Source organism: Eleutherodactylus coqui, chromosome 7 (assembly GCF_035609145.1).
Source record: "Eleutherodactylus coqui strain aEleCoq1 chromosome 7, aEleCoq1.hap1, whole genome shotgun sequence".
NCBI lineage: Eukaryota > Metazoa > Chordata > Amphibia > Anura > Eleutherodactylidae > Eleutherodactylus > Eleutherodactylus coqui.
In genome coordinates, this window is record NC_089843.1 from 35,166,669 (window position 1) to 35,185,778 (window position 19,110).

General features: G+C 40.5%; 1 protein-coding gene across 1 annotated transcript in view; it reads right to left on the bottom strand.

The window, feature by feature from the left end:
* The window catches only part of GFRA4 (GDNF family receptor alpha 4), a 434,465-nt gene that overhangs the window by 37,816 nt on the left and 377,539 nt on the right, over nt 1-19,110 (bottom strand). The window contains exons 4-5 of the mRNA XM_066572922.1: nt 15,953-16,033; nt 468-813 (exon numbers count right to left, since the gene is read on the bottom strand). Of these exons, the coding sequence (XP_066429019.1) occupies nt 468-813; nt 15,953-16,033 (427 nt within the window). The remainder of the gene's footprint in view (nt 1-467; nt 814-15,952; nt 16,034-19,110) is intronic.

Below are 19,110 nucleotides of genomic sequence, written 5' to 3' on the forward strand. Positions count from 1 at the left end.
AAGCCAGTCCAATCATAGAACATTCATATTCTCAAACCAACATAAAACATCCCCAGACCATAACGGAACCTCTGCCATACATAACTGTTGGCACAACATACTCAAGCTTCCCCAGGCACCTCTGTCTGATGTGAAGATGAAGTAGTGTGATTCATCACTCCAAAGAACGTTCTTCTATTGCATTATCTTCAATAACGACACTCCTTGCACCATTTCAAATGGGCTGATGCATCGTCACTGAGAGAACCCGCCAGACATTTGCAGGATGAATGCAGGGAAATACCAGCTGAAATGTATCAGATATTAGCAGAAAGTATGCCAGGAAGCGTATCCAATGTCTTTAAGGTCAAAGGGGGCCCCACTAAGTATTAAAATGTGTAAATAAATACTACTTTTGATTCTGGCTCAGCTATCCAATTACTTTTGGTAGCACAGTGTACGAATCCTTCTAGGGTGAAGTAACTTACCTGCAAATGTAATCACCCTTACAAGATTCCAGTGGGTTGAGGCAGTTGGGCTTCTCTTTTGACTCATAAGAACAAGCTGGAACGATGGTTTGCCGCCTTCGTTCTGCGCAAGCTGTGTCTTCACACGGACAGAAGAGTAGTTCGCTGGTATACTCAGCTGGAACTCTGTCAAAAAACTTCCTCAAGGCCTTATGACACTTGGAACGGTTGCAAGAGTCAGTCCGTGCCATGGGACGTATGCACAAGCCGACATACTCTGTTCGCAACTTTTGGCAGGTGGGGTCCACATTGCAAGCTTTTGCTGCATCAAGGCATCGGTTGACTTGGGTGACTTCATTCTCTGAACCTGAAAGAAACAATGAGGTGTAAGCAAAAACATTCAGAAATGATCTGAGCATCTAGTGGAACTCGGATGTTCAACTGCAATCAGGTAATTTAGCCCTATCCAAAATTAATATTTTGTTTTAAGGGGGGTTGTGCAAAGTTATAAAGTTATCCCCTATTCATAGGATAGAGGATAACGTTATAATCATTAGGATCTGACCAATGGAACCTCCACTGATCCCTAGATCGGGGGTTCGGAAGTTCCCCGCAGGAATCAAGCAGCAGCACACGTGCGTGTCCTCTGCTCCATTCATGTCAAAAGCTTTAGGATCCTTGTTCTCGGGATCCGTGGGGTTCATCAGTTAGACCCCCATCAATCGTAAAGTTATCCCCTATCCTATACGTAGGGCATAATTTTAAAACTTGGCACAACCCCTTTAAGAATGTAATTTTACTTTAATGTGTACTTCCCATTACAAGTACAGTACGGCCTTGTATGAGAATGCAGGCAGCCTGGCTGGCTAGTCTACCATACGTTGCTGGAGACTTCTTCTACAAAAGAGTGTTAGTTGCCACCCACTAGTTGACTTCCTGCCTAGGTGACCACCATTTGTACATAGGAATATGTACAGGAAGTTGGAGTCGCTTTACAACAGACTGCCGCTCCATGTTACACATGCTTGTTTTAAGCAAGAATTAAGTAATTGGGCATAAAGCTAATTTTGTCTTTACCCCTTATATGACCAAGGGTCATTGATGTTTTTGCGTGACGGTAACATTTTGCAGTTCTGGCATTTCCACTTTAAAGAAATCTTAACTTTTAAACTTTTCAGGTGACATCTCTACATGAGGGTTTGTTTCTTCAATGGTACCAATAGACCATATAATGTATTGTAAGACTTTAAAAAACTTCTAAGTGGGGTAAAATCCCTCAATTGCACCACCTGGAGAGGTTTTATTCTTATGGCATTCATGTTACAGTAAAAATGACATGTAGGCTTTACTCTGTGGATCAGTATGATTACAGTGATGCCATATTTATATAGTTTTTGGGTAGTAATACCTGAAAAAATAAAGTATATTTTTAAAAAACAATTTTTAGATTTTGTTTGTAGGTTTTTTACTTGCGATGACCAAAAAATTTTTAGGTAATTTTTATTTTCATAATAATTCAGAAGTCTTTACTTTACTTATTTTTACTTTCTTTAGTCCCCTGGAAATTCTGATAATTTGATCACTTTTACAGTATAATGCAAAACAATGGTATCACATCATAATGTATTTTAACAGGCTTCTTACTAAAGACAGGCCACAGATCTGTCCCTAACAGGCAAATTATCAGGCAGCCAGGGGGCCTTTAGAAGGCTGCAGGCGGCCATGACACCCAATCGGCACCCTGTGATCTTATCACAGTGGAACCGTTCAAGAGGTTTAAATCCTGATTGATTGGGAGAACTCACAGTGGCATTTAATGGCTTAGCCACAATCGTGGCTCTTGTGGGTGGGTTACCCACCGATTATGGAGTAGGTTCGACTCCCAAGCCCACTTCATATGCAGCATATGGTGTAGACAGCTATATACACCCTAACTGCATGGGGCATATTCAGTTGGGACATAAGCTACCTACACAAGGCCGATCGTGAGTTTTACCCTGTTTCCCTGAAAATAAGACATACCCTGAAAATAAGACATAGCATTTTCCAGAATTTTTGAGGATGCAATATGATTTTTCAGGCTTTTTGAGGATACTTGAAATATAAGCCCTACTCCAAAAATAAGCCCTGCTAACAGTTAATTAAAAAAGTCAATTTAAATAGTGTCCAGGCAGCTATACATGTAAAAAAGTTAAACCTTTTTGAACAAAAATTAATATAAGACACTGTCTTATTTTCAGGGAAACACGGTATGTCCCGATAAATGCCAACATACGTTTTTACACGGAGCGATCGTCCCGCGCAGCTTTCAGGTGTGTTAGAGGATCGGCAAATGTTTCCCATTGTTTTCAATGGGAAACATTGCATCGCACCCATGTGCAGATCACATGGTGTGCAATGTATTTTACTGTCCCATTGAAAACAATGGCTTATGGATTCCGAGGAACGCGACAGGATAGGCAATGCACTGTTTTTTTTTCCCCACCGCAATGCAATGAGAGGAAAGCATCACTCATGTATATGACTCCATTCAAAAGAATGGAGTTCATATCTGCGTGAGTTTTGTGCATCTCGCAATACTCCGAACTTGTGCGAGATTCACGCTTGTGTAAAACCAGCTATACAGGCTTATTACAAATGATCTTCCCGATGTGACCCCCTCATCACTCACATTTACTGACACTTATGTTCCGAAACTTGACAATAATGGGAAAAGAAATTCCAAAAGTTTTGTTGTGCTACTTTAAAAATATTTTCCCCATCAGAAGTGATCAGTGAGACCCCCTTTGTCACCCGACGCACATGGAGCCTGCAGTCACGCGCCTGGCATCCATGTTGTAGCGGATCACGACTGACGGATGCGATGGCTTCTGGGATGCCGCAGATCATGGTGGGTGGTAAGGAGGGCATGTAGACTCTAAGATCCCCTAGGGGAAACATCACAAGGTGTAAAATCCGGGAACATGGAGGAGGGAAGAAGTTCACCATCGCCACCACCTGACAGCCAATCAATCTGTTTGGTAGAGGGAGGGGGGGCATCCTGTTGGAAGATGAAACTTGGGATTTCCTGTTTTAGCTGCGGCAGAAGCCAAATGTGTAGGACATCCAGGTACGAAATCCCCAGTATTGTTCCCCCATGGAAAGAGTAGGGCTGTAGACCTTCCTACAGGTTATTGTACAAAACACATCACCTTGGGGGGTCGCACATACGCTCTACACACCAAAAGTCCAGTTCAGCCTTATTCGGATGAGTCACGTTACCGGGTCCCTGTCCTCTGGTAATAGGCAGAGCGTCAGCCGGATATCTGGGGTAACCGCCGTTGTGGAGATAAATATAACAGTGTGTAAAGAAAAGCCGCGCTTCCAGGTAAATGTGAAGAGATTGATGTGGCGGTACAGGAAGAACTCTGGAGTACCTCCTTCTGTGAGGAGACTGCTTGTAGGCAGAACTCCTCTATGGCCAAGTTTGCTTCTGATAACTCGTAATTAGGCGCCCATGACGCAGGTAGTTGGTTTCTTTATTCCAAAACATAGCAGGTCAGGGGGTTCTTCCAGATAGCTCTGCAATGTGTTTCGGAGGCGTAACTACCTCCTTTGTGAAGCCATGAAAAAGCCTTGGAGAAGGAGGTATTTATGTCTTTGAAACGCGTTGTGCCTCAAACAAGCCATCTCCTCACAGACGCACGGACTCCAGAGTTCTTCCCGTACCGATATATTAATCTCTTCACATTTACCAAGAAGCGCAGTTTTTCTTTACACATCGTTATATCTATCTCACAGAAAGACCGTCGCCGCGCTCTGTCACCAGTTTCAGGGCCGGTGACAACTGTGATCAGTAGGGATAACACAAACATCTGTGCAGTGTCTTCCACACAGTTGGCGGCGGGACGTCCAATTCTCTGCTCGCTCCAAAGGCGAATTTCTGAGGACTTCGTCTGAGACTTGTGCGGACGCTCTGCTGTTTCCACGCTTACCGGTGGACGGACGGGTGATTTTCACTTACAGATATAATCTTTTTCTTAAAATCTTCACTAAACTGTATTCAAAAATGACGTTGCAGACTAATAACAGACCGGTAGACATGAAAATCAAGGACACAGAACGCTCTCCTGTCTTTGCTGGCAGCCGTTTAGTCTCTGACGACTACAGCAGAATAAAACTTTTTTTTGGCCTCATTTATCAAAACTGTCCAATAGTAAGACCGTCCTTGTTACCCATAGCAACCAATCACAGTGCAGCTTTCATCTTACCTCCGAAGCTTGAAAAATGAACGCTGTGCCGTGATTGGTTGCTTTGGACAACAAGGACGGTTTATGGTAGGAAGTTTTGGTAATTGGATTTTTTGGAGTTTCTGTTTCCATTGATATCAAATGCATGTATCTAAGTGTCGGTAATCGCGAGTTATGAGGGGTTCAAATCCGGAAAACTGCAGGTTAGAGTTTCAATATATTTAGAGCAGAGATCTGCACATATTTTTTCCTCTACATGTGTGAAGGGTTTGCGTTTACCCCATTCACTTTAATAGTAAACATGTGAATGAACCACTAAAGAGGTTTTCGCACATTCAATATTCACCCCTGGGACTCCAGCGTCTGGGGAAAAATGGCAGTTTCCTGGCCTCCATATTGTCAATTGGAGTGGTGGCTGCCACATCCATGCAGAAAGCGAATGGCGAGGCGGCTGTGAATGTGGAAACCATCATATTCCCAATAGGTGCAAACCCAGACACCTATGGAATAAATATCTATCGTGAGAAAACCCCTTTAATTACCTTCATAATTTCAACCTCCTTTAGGTTTCACTAAGCAGAGTCTATCACCCTGTTATTCTATTAAAGACGCTCTTCCTTAGAGTAGGCCATCGATATTTGATCGGTGGGGTCTGACACCCGGGACACCCACCGAGAAGCAAAATGAAGAGGCTGCATTGATTTATTGCTGTGTCTGGTCAGTCACAACTAGCAAGTGTGGTGACCCTTTCATTCTACTGATTGATGGGATTCTTGAAAGTCGGACCTCCACCGATCAGGATAGGCCGCCAATATTCAAGATCCAGAAAACCAAAAAACAATGAAGTGTCACTTTCTGTGTACTGACATTTAAAAGAGGGCTGACTCCAGAAAAAACTTCTGTAAGGGCAGCTTCAAACGAGCATAATTCTCTGCATGCCGCCTGCATCAGACAGTCGTGTGGTACGCAGCAAGTATGTAATGACATTGTGGACTTGCTGCGTGCCACCAATCGCCATGCGCATCTCGTCGTGTATCCGTGCATAATACGCAACATTTTTTACTGTACTGGCTCGCATTTCGAAACATGAAATATGTGTATATATTTGGTGCACCTCGAGTTAATTTGGTTCGCTATTTGAACTGGAAGAGTTTTCCATGGCGGGAAGGAACTGAGTCGGGGAAGGAGGTTCCTCCCTTATACTTGGCCAAACTGATTCCAAGAGGAAGCCAGATGCAAATTGGGCCATCTAACTCAAGCAGCCTCCATCACTAACTTGGGAGGAAAGAAGTGCAAGAAGATGGACTGTTAAATAATCATTGGGTTTGCTGCTTGTTAGCTTGCTTCCCATTCCTAGTCCAAGGACTTGCCTATTGAACCAAGAGGCTGGTATATACCTGGACACTCCAACCACAGCAATACTGATTTTCCTCCTTGTAACCAGTGCCATCAACTGACCGATGATCAGTGACCACTGCCTGTTGGTTGTTGGTGAGCATAAAGTGTTTTATAGCTGCAAGTTCTTTTTATTAAACACAAGGTTTTCAGCAAGAAGTTCCAACTATTCATTTTGTGGGAGTGCCCAGTTACAACACTGTTGTATGTGCCCCACCTGGTGGGCAACACTCATGACCAGGTCTATGTCACAGCCCAATCCTTGCTTCATACACCGGAACCCTTCTGTATTCAAGAGCCCAAATGTCCAGGTTGTTTGCCTTCCCCTTGCCCCCCAAGCCAGATCCTGTCTCGGCATCTCACAAGTACTGCATTTAATTGTCCTTGTTGCCCTGAACATTTAGGTGGTGGTGTTAACCCTGTGATGGCTGAAGAGCGGTGTGTGAGTGCACTCGGGGGACTTCCGGACCCACATTCTAGAAGTGGTGGCAGCAACAATCTGGAGATGTATGGACCATGTTTGGAGTTGATCTATGCTCAGGTTACACCTTGTATGGAAGGTGATTAAGATTGGGTGAGTGAGATAGATTACCCAATGACAATCGCATACACAGGTGCTGGGAAAGTGCATACATGACAATATACAATAAAGAAGTGTAATTTTATATGCCTATAGGAGGTGCAGGATTATCATGTTCATTACTGTATTGATATCCTATCTGATCCAGTGCAGGGTAAATCTGCTTCCAAAACATCCAATATTTGATGGTCATGATTATGGAGCACAACTGGCCAAGGTTGAGTAAGTAGACATTTGTGTATGTGTACAAGTATCCAGTATGGACAAGGCATCAACAATTCCTTAATCCATCATCTCCCTTTAGCCAACCTGCCCCAATGTCGGTTCTTAGTGGCTAATTTCACTGAAGGATGAATTTCAAGCACTGTACGGTAGTCCGCTTCACAAAGAGAATGCAGCCACCAGCAGTGGCATTGAGTGTACCACTCCACCATTTGTGGTTGGAATTTGGCCACCTGTCCTCTTCTCCGGTCAACAGAGATGATCGGCACCAGTGGAGTGATACGTTCAGTGCTGCCGAGACAGACTGGAGTTTTTGAGCCCTATTAACTACAAACTATTGAACGCCTTAAAACTTTTTGCATTTGCTCCCTTGCAGTTTTCTGCGTTAGCACAGTTCTTTTTCTCACAATTGCCTTGTTTTTCACAGCTGCTAAGTATTCGGCATTACAAGCTCTTATTTGTAAGTGCCTGGAGGTGTCAGTTATGATGGGGTCAGAATGACCCGGTGCTTAGACATTAACTCGATCTCAATCACTAGTTTGGACAATCTGACTGCCTGTTTACTGCAAAGCCGCAGTTAAATGGAAAAAGTCATGTTTCTTCTTTACCTGCTCCTATTTGTCCCTGTTCTATAGGGTATGTTTAATAGGGAGAGCAGCAATTGATGTCAGGCAATTTTGTGGGATTTCAAGCTGTATAAATGAACTCCTAATGGTTTGAAAGTGTAAAAGAAAAGGACATTAAAAGGTTGGAGAAGTAGTAATCATAGCAGTTGTCAACAGAATAAAGTGTTCTGTGGAAACGATGGCTATTTTAACTCACTTTAAGTCCTAACCCAGAGTAACAATGTGTGCTATATTACATACAGGGCAATCAGAGAGTACACTCTTTGTCAAAAACAATCTCACCCCTAGAAGAAGTTGTTTTGCACAAAACCCGTCCTACAGTTCCATCTGAGGCAGATATACAAATGCTGAGAGTTGTGGTGATTAGATGGACGGTCTTGTCACCGGAGGACCTAAAAATGGTTCCCTCCTTGGCCTATAAAAGGCTCTCAGAGGCTCGTTGTGTGTAGTGACCTCTTCTTCCGCTTGTGTGGAGCTTGTTGACCACTAGACCCTCTACGACGCAGAGAAGAGATTTCACCCTGTTACCAGAGTCTGAGAGGGGCGCATTATAGGGATGTGAGAAGCTGGATGGTCGTATCGATGAATTGTCCCCACCGGCCGTTCTGACCAGACTGTTAGGAGGTGTTGGGACCAGTGGATGGGGGCACACAAGGTGACCGGGCTCAGGATGCCCCCTACAGACCACCAGTAGAGAGTAGCGTCTGATTGTTCGACAAGCACAAGCAGCTCCAACTCTATCGTTGTCCACCATTCAGAGACAGGGGCCACCATCGTTACACCCCCATGTCTGGTAGAACCATTTCCAGGCGCTTGGCCAAAGGACATTTGGTCTCACGGTGCCCATTATGATTATGGCCTTTGACACCCACCGTTTTTGTCGTTTGCAATGGTGTTGCAAACAACAAAACTTGACACTACAGAGTGGAATTGGGTTGTCTTAAGCGATAAATCCAGGTTCAGTTTGGGCGCTGACGACGGCCGTGTTCGTGACCGAAGAACTCAGGGTGAGTGTCTCAATCCTACTTTTGCTGTTGGGCGGCACACTGCCCCTTGCTGGTGTGATGGTGTGGGGGGACAGTGTGTCTCTCCCTAGTTTTGGCTATATTTACCTTTAGCTCAGCCGTATGTGCTGGCATGGACTTACAGATATAACAGCTGTTGGGGCTTCACTATGCTGTCTCATTAACTCCCACAGAAGTCCATGGGAGTAATGCAAACTGCATGGCACAGCAAGCTATAGTGTTTTCACAACTTGCGAGCTGTACTGACAGGAGAGCTCTCTGTATAGTTAAATCCTATTGACTTCTATGGGAGTTACAGAAACGACTCAGTGCGTCTGGCTATGTTGTTTCTGCCTTCTCAGCCACCTCATAGACAACAGTGTTCTCATCGCGGCCATGTTTGTAATACCCATATAAGTCTATTTTATTGTTAAATTATTGCTAAAGCCGATTTTATACAGTATTTGCTGGTTTGGCCATGCATACAAATGCTCATTAACAAAGAGTCAGTTGTATAAAAATAATATTTAAATGATAAAACAATCTAAAAACAGAATGGGGAACTTGGACAGCAATAATGTACGGTCTCCTGCTTGCCATTTTTAGACAGACACTCTAACAATTTCCAAATACAGTATACACATAAAGCACGGATGTATATATTTTACTCAAGTTTCTACACTTAAAGGGGTATTCCCATCTCAGCTTTTTATAGTGGAGATTAGAAACCACTGCTATAGTTACTGGCCATCCGGCCAGAACTGATGGTAACAGCCGAGCGCTTCAGCCCAGCGCTGTTTCCGTAGGAGCTACATGCTACGCTGTTTCCAAAGCTTTCATTTACTTCCATTAGAGCTATGGAAACAGCGCTGAGCCGGAGCGCTCGGCTATTTCCAAAAGGGGGTCACAAACAGAGGGCCAAGTTTTCCCAGGCCGAGATAAGAATCCCCCTTTAAACACTGCAATAATGTGCTAAATAATTCTTCCATTCAGTGCTCCAGCTATACTGCCATACAATGTCCAAATATTACACCCATAGAGATGCACATCATATTACACCTCAGGTGGAGCATGCAATTATTCTGTTTTTAGCATTATACAAAATCATTTTTTATTGGACCGATTTTTTTCTCCTGGAGCAAACCCCAAGAAGCAGGGACAGCTGGCCACTTAATACCTTCATCCATCATAAGAAGATTCCTTAGTGCCTGCTCTTCCGTGTGTTGCCTGAAAGGCAGAGTTCGCAGAACATAAATCCTCAACCTCCCAAGTCACGGGGGCTGCACATGCGGTTCCTAACGCCCCCCAGGGATGAGGTTTGATAATTGAAAGCAGGTGTTACATAGACAAGTGCTAGGAGGATCTTGGCTGACTTTGTTCTTTTAGGTTGATGTCATCCCTGTATTTGCTCTCTAACTCACTGGGTGGTTTGCAGAATGAATTTTCTGAACTCTCTAGAGCCCAAAAATGGTGCTGGCCTCCCACTTTGTGGATTTATTGGTCTTCCTGTCTGACAACCCAGAAGTACAGGAGGCAATGAGATTATTCAACTGGAAGTCTGGACTTGGCTACGTAACTCAGCATGATCCAGGGTGTGCAGCAAACAATCCATAGTGATATAATGTATATATTTCCATCAATTACTGTCTAATATGTAATTCATATCTATCTATCTATCTATCTATCTCATATCTATCTATCTATCTCATATCTATCTATTTATCTATCTCATATCTATCTATCTATCTATCTATCTATCTATCTATCTATCTATCTATATCTATCTATCTATCTATCTATCTATCTCATATCTATCTATCTATCTCATATCTATCTATCTATCTCATATCTATCTATTTATCTATCTCATATCTATCTATCTATCTCTATCTATCTATCTATCTATCTATCTATCTATCTCATATCTATCTATCTCATATCTATCTATCTATCTCATATCTATCTATCTATCTCATATCTATCTATCTATCTATCTATCTATCTATCTATCTATCTATCTATCTATCTATCTATCTCATATCTATCTATCTATCTATCTATCTATCTCATATCTATCTATTTATCTATCTCATATCTATCTATCTATCTCATATCTATCTATCTATCTATCTATCTATCTATCTATCTATCTATCTATCTATCTATCTATCTATCTATCTATCTATCCATCTATCTATATCATATGATGTATCCCTGAGGACAGATTTTGGGAGCTAGGCTATGAATTCAGCTGCATCTTTGAAAACTGGTAATAGCAGATAGTGATGTGATTGTTCTTGTATCTGACTAGATAAGAGGGCTCTCCACCAGCGGGCATACAATATTTACTGTAACGTGGTTCTTTTATGTGAACCAGGTTTTTAGTACAACTACAAACTACAAACTTTCTATGGTGATAGAGATCTAAAAAGACAAAATACTGAATTATGGGAGAAGACAGGGGTACTGCCTCCTATGTAGAAGAGTATATCTACTATAGTACTGCCTCCTATGTAGAAGAGTATAATTACTATAGTACTGCCCCCTATGTACAAGAATATAACTACTATAATACTGCTCGCTCTGTACAAGAATATAACTACTATAATACTGCCCCCTATGTACAAGAATATAACTACAATAATACTAACCCCTATGTACAAGAACATAACTACTCTAATACTGCTCCTATGTACAAAAATATAACTACTATAATACTGCCCCCTATGTACAAGAACATAACTACTCTAATACTGCTCCTATGTACAAGAATATAACTACTATAATACTGCCTCCTATGTACAAGAATATAACTACTATAATACTGCCCCCTATGTACAAGAATATAACTACTATAATACTGCCCCCTATGTACAAGAATATAACTACTATAATACTGCTCCTATGTACAAGAACATAACTACTCTAATACTGCTCCTATGTACAAGAAGATAACTACTATAATACTGCCTCCTATGTACAAGAATATAACTACTATAATACTGCTTCCTATGTACAAGAATATAACTACTATAATACTGCCTCCTATGTAGAAAAGTATAACTACTATAATACTGCCCCCTATGTACAAGAATATAACTACTATAATACTGCCCCCTATGTACAAGAATATAACTACTATAATACTGCCTCCTATGTACAAGAATATAACTACTATAATACTGCTCCTATGTACAAGAATATAACTACTATAATACTGCCCCTATGAACAAGAATATACCTACTATAATACTGCCCCCTATGTACAAGAATATAACTACTATAATACTGCCTCCTATGTACATGAATATAACTACTATAATACTGCCCTCTATGTACAAGAATATAACTACTATAATACTGCCCCTATGTACAAGAATATAACTACTAGAATACTGCCTCCTATGTACAAAAATAGAACTACTATATTACTGCCCTCTATGTACAAGAATATAACTACTATAATACTGCCCCCTATGTACAAGAATATAACTAATATAATACTGCCTCCTGTGTACAAGGATATAACTACTATAATACTGCCTTCTATGTACAAGAATATAACTACTATAATACTGCTCCTATGTACAAGAATATAACTACTATAATACTGTCCCTATGTACAATAATATAACTACTATAATACTGCCTCTATATACAAGAATATACCTACTATAATACTGCCCCCTATGTACAAGAGTATAACTACTGTAATACAGCCTTCTATGTGCAAGAATATAACTACAATAATACTGCCCCCTATGTACAAGAATATAACTACTATAATACTGCTCCTATGTACAAGAATATAACTACTATAATACTGCTCCTATGTACAAGAATATAACTACTATAATACTGCCCCCTATGTACAAGAATATAACTACTATAATACTGCCCCCTATGTACAAGAATATAACTACTATAATACTGCCTCCTATGTACAAGAATATAACTACTATAATACTGCCCGCTATGTACAAGAATATAACTACTATAATACTGCCCCCTATGTACAAGAATATAACTACTATAATACTGCTCCTATGTACAAGAACATAACTACTCTAATACTGCTCCTATGTACAAGAAGATAACTACTATAATACTGCCTCCTATGTACAAGAATATAACTACTATAATACTGCTTCCTATGTACAAGAATATAACTACTATAATACTGCCTCCTATATAGAAAAGTATAACTACTATAATACTGCCCCCTATGTACAAGAATATAACTACTATAATACTGCCCCCTATGTACAAGAATATAACTACTATAATACTGCCTCCTATGTACAAGAATATAACTACTATAATACTGCTCCTATGTACAAGAATATAACTACTATAATACTGCCCCTATGAACAAGAATATACCTACTATAATACTGCCTCCAATGTAAAAGAATATAACTACTATAATACTGCTCCCTATATACAAGAATATAACTACTATAATACTGCCCTCTATGTACAAGAATATAACTACTATAATACTGCCTCTTAGGTACAAGAATATAGCTACTATAATACTGCCTCCACTGTACAAGAATATAACTACTATAATACCGCCCAGTGTGTACAAGAATATAACTACTATAATACTGCCTCCTATGTACAAGTATATAACTATTATAATACTGCCTCCTTTGTATAACTAGTAAATGCTGCCCCCTATGTACAAGAATATAACTACTATAATACTGCTCTTATGTACAAGAATATAACTACTATAATACTGCTCCTATGTACAAGAATATAGCTACTATAATACTACCTCCCTATGTACAAGAATATAACTACTATAATATTGCCCCTATGTACATAAATATAACTACTATAATACTGCCCCCTATGTACAAGAATATAACTACTATAATACTGCCACCTATCTACAAGAATATAACTACTGTAATACTGCTCCCTATGTACAAGAAAATAACTACTATAATACTGCTCCTATGTACATGAATATAACTATTATAATACTTCACCCAATGTACAAGAATATAACTACTATAATACTGCTCCTATGTACAAGAATATACCTACTATAATACTGTTCCTATGTACAAGAATATAGCTACTATAATACTACCTCCCTATGTACAAAAATATAACTACTATAATATTGCCCCTATGTACATAAATATAACTACTATAATACTGCCCCTATGTAAAAGAATATAACTACTATAATACTTCCCCTATGTACAAGAATATAACTACTGTAATACTGCCCCATATGTACAAAAATATTACTACTATAATACCTCCTGTGTACAAGAATATAACTCCTATAATACTGCCCCTATGTACAAGAATATAACTACTATAATACTGCCCCCTATGTACAAGAATATAACTACTCTAATACTGCCCCCTATGTACTGGAATATAACTACTATAATACTGTCCACTATGTACAAGAATATAACTACTATAATACTGCCCCGTATGTACAAGAATATAATACTATAATACTGCCTCCTATGTACAAGAATATAACTACTAAAATACTGCCCCCTATGTACAAGAATATAACTACTATAATACTGCCTCCTATGTGCAAGAATATAACTACTATAATACTGCCCCCTATGTACAAGAATATTACTACTATAATACTACCTCCTGTGTTCAAGTATATAACTACTATAATACTGCCCCCTATGTACAAGAATATAACTACTATAATACTGCCTCCTATGTACAAGAGTATAAGTACTATAATACTGCCCCCTATGTACAAGAATATAACTACTATAATACTGCTCCTATGTACAAGAATATAACTACTATAATACTGCTCCTATGTACAAGAATATAACTACTATAATACTGCCTCCTATGTACAAGAATATAACTTTTATAATACTGCCCCTATGTACAAGAATATAACTACTATAATACTGCCCCTATGTACAAGAATATAACCACTATAATACTGCTCCTATGTACAAGAATATAACTACTATAATACTGCCTCCTATGTACAAGAATATAACTACTATAACACTGCTCCCTATGTACAAGAATATAACTACTATAATACTGCTCCCTATGTACAAGAATATAGCTACTATAATACTGCCCCCTATGTACAAGAATATAACTACTATAATACTGCCCCCTATGTACAAGAATATTACTACTATAATACTACCTCCTGTGTACAAGTATATAACTACTATAATACTGCCCCCTATGTACAAGAATATAACTACTATAATACTGCCTGCTATGTACAAGAGTATAACTACTATAATACTGCCCCTTATGTACAAGAATATAACTACTGTAATACTGCTCCCTATGTACAAGAATATAACTACTGTAATACTGCTCCCTATGTACAAGAATATATCTACTATAATACTGCCCCTATGTACAAGAATATAACTACTATAATACTCCCCCTATGTACAAGAATATAACTACTATAATACTGCTCCTATGTACAAGAAGATAACTACTATAATACTGCCTCCTATGTACAAGAATATAACTACTATAACACTGCTCCCTATGTACAAGAATATAACTACTATAATACTGCTCCCTATGTACAAGAATATAACTACTATAATACTGCCTCCTATGTACAATAATATAACTACTATAATACTGCCCCCTATGTACAAGAATATAACTACTATAATACTGCCCCCTATGTACAAGAATATAACTACTATAATACTGCCCCCTATGTACAAGAATATAACTACTATAATACTGCCCCTATGTACAAGAATATAACTACTATACTACTGCCCCCTATGTACAAAAATATAACTACTATAATACTGCCCCTATGTACAAGAATATAACTACTATAATACTGCCCCTATGTACAAGAATATAACTACTATAATACTGCCCCTATGTACAAGAGTATAACTACTATAATACTGCCCCCTATGTACAAGAATATAACTACTATAATACTGCCCCCCATGTATAAGAATATAACTACTATAATACTGCTCGCTCTGTACAAGAATATAACTACTATAATACTGCCCCCTATGTACAAGAATATAACTACTATAATACTGCCCCCTATGTAGAAGAATATAACTACTATAATACTGCTTCTATAGACTATGGATACACTAGAGATGTTGTGGTAGTTTTAGTGGTGCTATCAGTATGGTCCTTGCTGTCTGATCATGGTAAGAGTTGCAGTTTTGCCACAGGGGGGCGTAGACCGCAGTATATATTAGCCTACATCCTTTGCGCAGGCAGCCACTAGTTCCTCACTCTCTTAGCACCCTGGAAGCACTCGTATGATTCAGGTCTGTCTTCAGCCATATATTCTCATTATATAATATGTTGTCTTCTCTGTTATTGTTTGATACCATGAAGCAGGATGATGAGATCTCTGTTCGTGGTCATATCCACATTTCATGCAGGTCGTGTGCGCCCGTTAGGATATAATTACCTGCTGTGATGGACGCCAGCCTCACATAGTCAAACCCCCTCACGAATGATTCATACGGTGAACTCTCTAAGACACTTACACCTGAAAAAAAGCACATTGAAACAGAGTTACTGCTGTTCTCCATTGTCAATCCCTCCTGAAATCTTCACTTATAGTCTCATTATTTTCGCTTTCCACAAAGGTAACATTTGACCGGTAAGTTAAAGCGAAACCGTCAGGAGGTGAATGATGCCTATGGAAGGAAACATTATCGTGGAAGCTCGCAAAGTGCTCCCTGGTATCATTTCATTTTATAGGACGGCTCTCTGCTCCTCACAGCCAAAAATATTTATTCAAAACCGACTCCGAAAGTAAAATGTTCCAATTTTCAATCCTTCAACTCTGAAATTTGCGAGGTATAATGCGGCGCTCGGCCTCGGCTCCGCGCGCCATTGTCCATTCCCACCGCTATTATTTTGCAACGAGGAAAGCTTTCAAAAAATGTGCTCATTCAGCTTCTGAGTCATCGCCTCTGTCGGCACTTGTTTTCTCCACTCTCTCAAGTCACAATTCAAAAACTCATTGGGGAGAAAATTATTCTTGTAAAATTGGTGTTCTAGCCTCGCAAAATTTGGCACAATCAAAAATTTTGTGACTTTTTTGATGTTCCACCTTTCAGGCTTATTTTAAAAAAGAGGATGTGGCTTTTTGAGTGGGGGCGTAGCCTCCCAGCCCAACAGTTTTAGGCCCCCTGTCCACGGGCGTTGCCGTATCCCGTGGTGGAGCTCCGCCCAGGAGCAGGAGCCGCAGACAAATCTCTGTCGGTCAGCCTAATCTGACAGGTAGGCTGACCGGGGAGAATCGGGGTAATTCGCAGCATGCTATGGAAAGCTTCAGACGGCGTGAAATCACTGCCGTGGACAGGGGGCCTTAAGGCGACCCTCCCGTTTTAAGACAAAACCTTGTCCTGTGGCCAGAGTAGGCAGTTATACAGCATGATGTTGGTCTCCTGTGCCAATAGTACCCCATCTGATCTTCTGGTTTTGGTTCCTTTTTCAGAAATCCAAAATAGCTGATACAATCTTCAGACTACTCAATCACTACAGTGCATTGGTAGTTTTAGATTACCAGTGCACTATACCTGCTCTCTGATTGGCCAGCACTGTTCATGTGATCAGTGCTGGCCAATGAGAGACCTTTATGCATTAATTAGGTATAAAATTGCTACTGCCATCTTGGACAGCTGAAAACTGGACCCCAAACCAGCAGATCAGAGTGGAGGGACATTGGTAAAGAAGAACAGGAGCAATATTATTAATAATATCCCCCAACCTCCGGTCCCGGAACAGACATTTGTCCCATAACTGGAAGGTCGCTTTAAAGGGTTGTCCAGGGATAAAAAGAAAATGGGACATAGCTCATAGGGAGGGATGTGGCCACCCAGATTTAAAGGGATTGTCCATGGATGGGAAACCCTTACCCAAACCTTCGGTGCCAGTACCTCTACTCCCAGCCCAGTTTTGACAGGTCACATAGTATGGACCCTTTTTGTGCCTGTCATGTCATCACAGGGGGGCTGGCTGTTCAGCTCATTTTAATAACTAAGCCAGCCCCCTTCTTTATCCATGCATCGGCCATAACAGAAGAGGGGGCTAACTCAGTTATTAAGAGGAAACAAAAAAACAATCCCCCCGGGAGAAGATGACGGTGTCAGAAGTTGGCCAGAAGTGGACGTTGCGACGCTGCAGTTCCACGTTTAGTATTTCACCTCTCCGGACAACCCTCATAAATCTATAGGGCTGAACAGTCACACCCCTCCCGATGAGCTACGTCCTTTTATCTTCACCTCCTTGGACAACGATTTTAAAATGGTGCTAAAAAATGGGGAAACGTGAAGTCGGGTGTCCCATTCCAGTGCTGTGTCTCCGCGCAGCTTGCCTCTTTCTGTACATGCATCTCCCATTCATCTCTCTGGGAGGTGTGCGCATAGAAAGAATCAAGCAGCTGGTGTGTGCCAACTTTATGGGGACGTAGCTCTAAAATGGGGTATCCAGTGAGTATGAAACACAGCTCCTTGGAATTCCTGTTTCTTCATCTGTGAGCTCCATAACATAGTTTATGAGGCTGAAAGGTTATAACAGGTTCCCTTTAAGTATACCCCAGCTTGTACTGGGTGTAGACTTCTTTTGAGGCTCACCGACAGCCCCTGTTCCATGCGCCTCTTCATTCTGTAGGCATATCGTGCTCCTGTGACCAACATATTGAGACTGGCCGGTGGTCTTAAAGTGATCCTTCAGTTTCGGGACAAAATTTTGTTCCTGGACTGTAAGGGCCAGGTAGATTTCCTGCTGTCGCTCTCATATGCCAATGTCTCTACGATCCACTGATTCAGGATCCAGTTTTCGGCTGTCCAAGATGGCCAGTGCAATTTTCTCTGCACGCTGATTGGCCACCACTGATCATGTGAGTGGTGCTGGCCAATCAGTGGGTAGTCTAACACTTTCAATACAGTGAGGGATTAGGTAGTCTGAAGATTACATCAGCCATCTTGGACAGCTGAAACTGGGATCCAAAAGTGGCGGATCAGAGGGGTATCAGCACAGAAGACCAGCAGTAAGTAATAGAACTACCCCCTCTGGTGGCAGGACAAATGTGCGTGTTATTTCCCATCCTATTGCTCCAAATCCCTTTGACTTCTAATACTACCCTGTGTTCTCACTTGAAATACATATTTCAGCTATTCCATTCCACAAGTGAGACATTTCCATAATTTATGGTAGACGGGGGCGAATAGATTCACAGGAATGTGCATGAGTGTTTTTTTGGCTCTCATTATTATTGCGGCCATGGTCTATTACTTGCCGTATTACAGGAACAACATTTTTTTCGGAGCAGTTAAAATAGACAGACAACAGCGTGTATTGATTAAAGCGAGCAGCCAGTTACACGGCAAATGATGAAAATAAATCATCGCTGCAGGAATGGCGCACATTCATGGGGAATGTTGTGTGATGACTGACGGCAAGTTGGGCTGATTTAGGGTTTCTCCGCACACTTTTTTTTTGTGACAGTTTTTTTTAGCTTGTAAAAGATGTCATGAAATTCATGTGATTTTTATTACAAGCGTTCTTTGGGGAGCGTCTTTTATACAACCATTGTCTCTATTGACAAGATGCCTA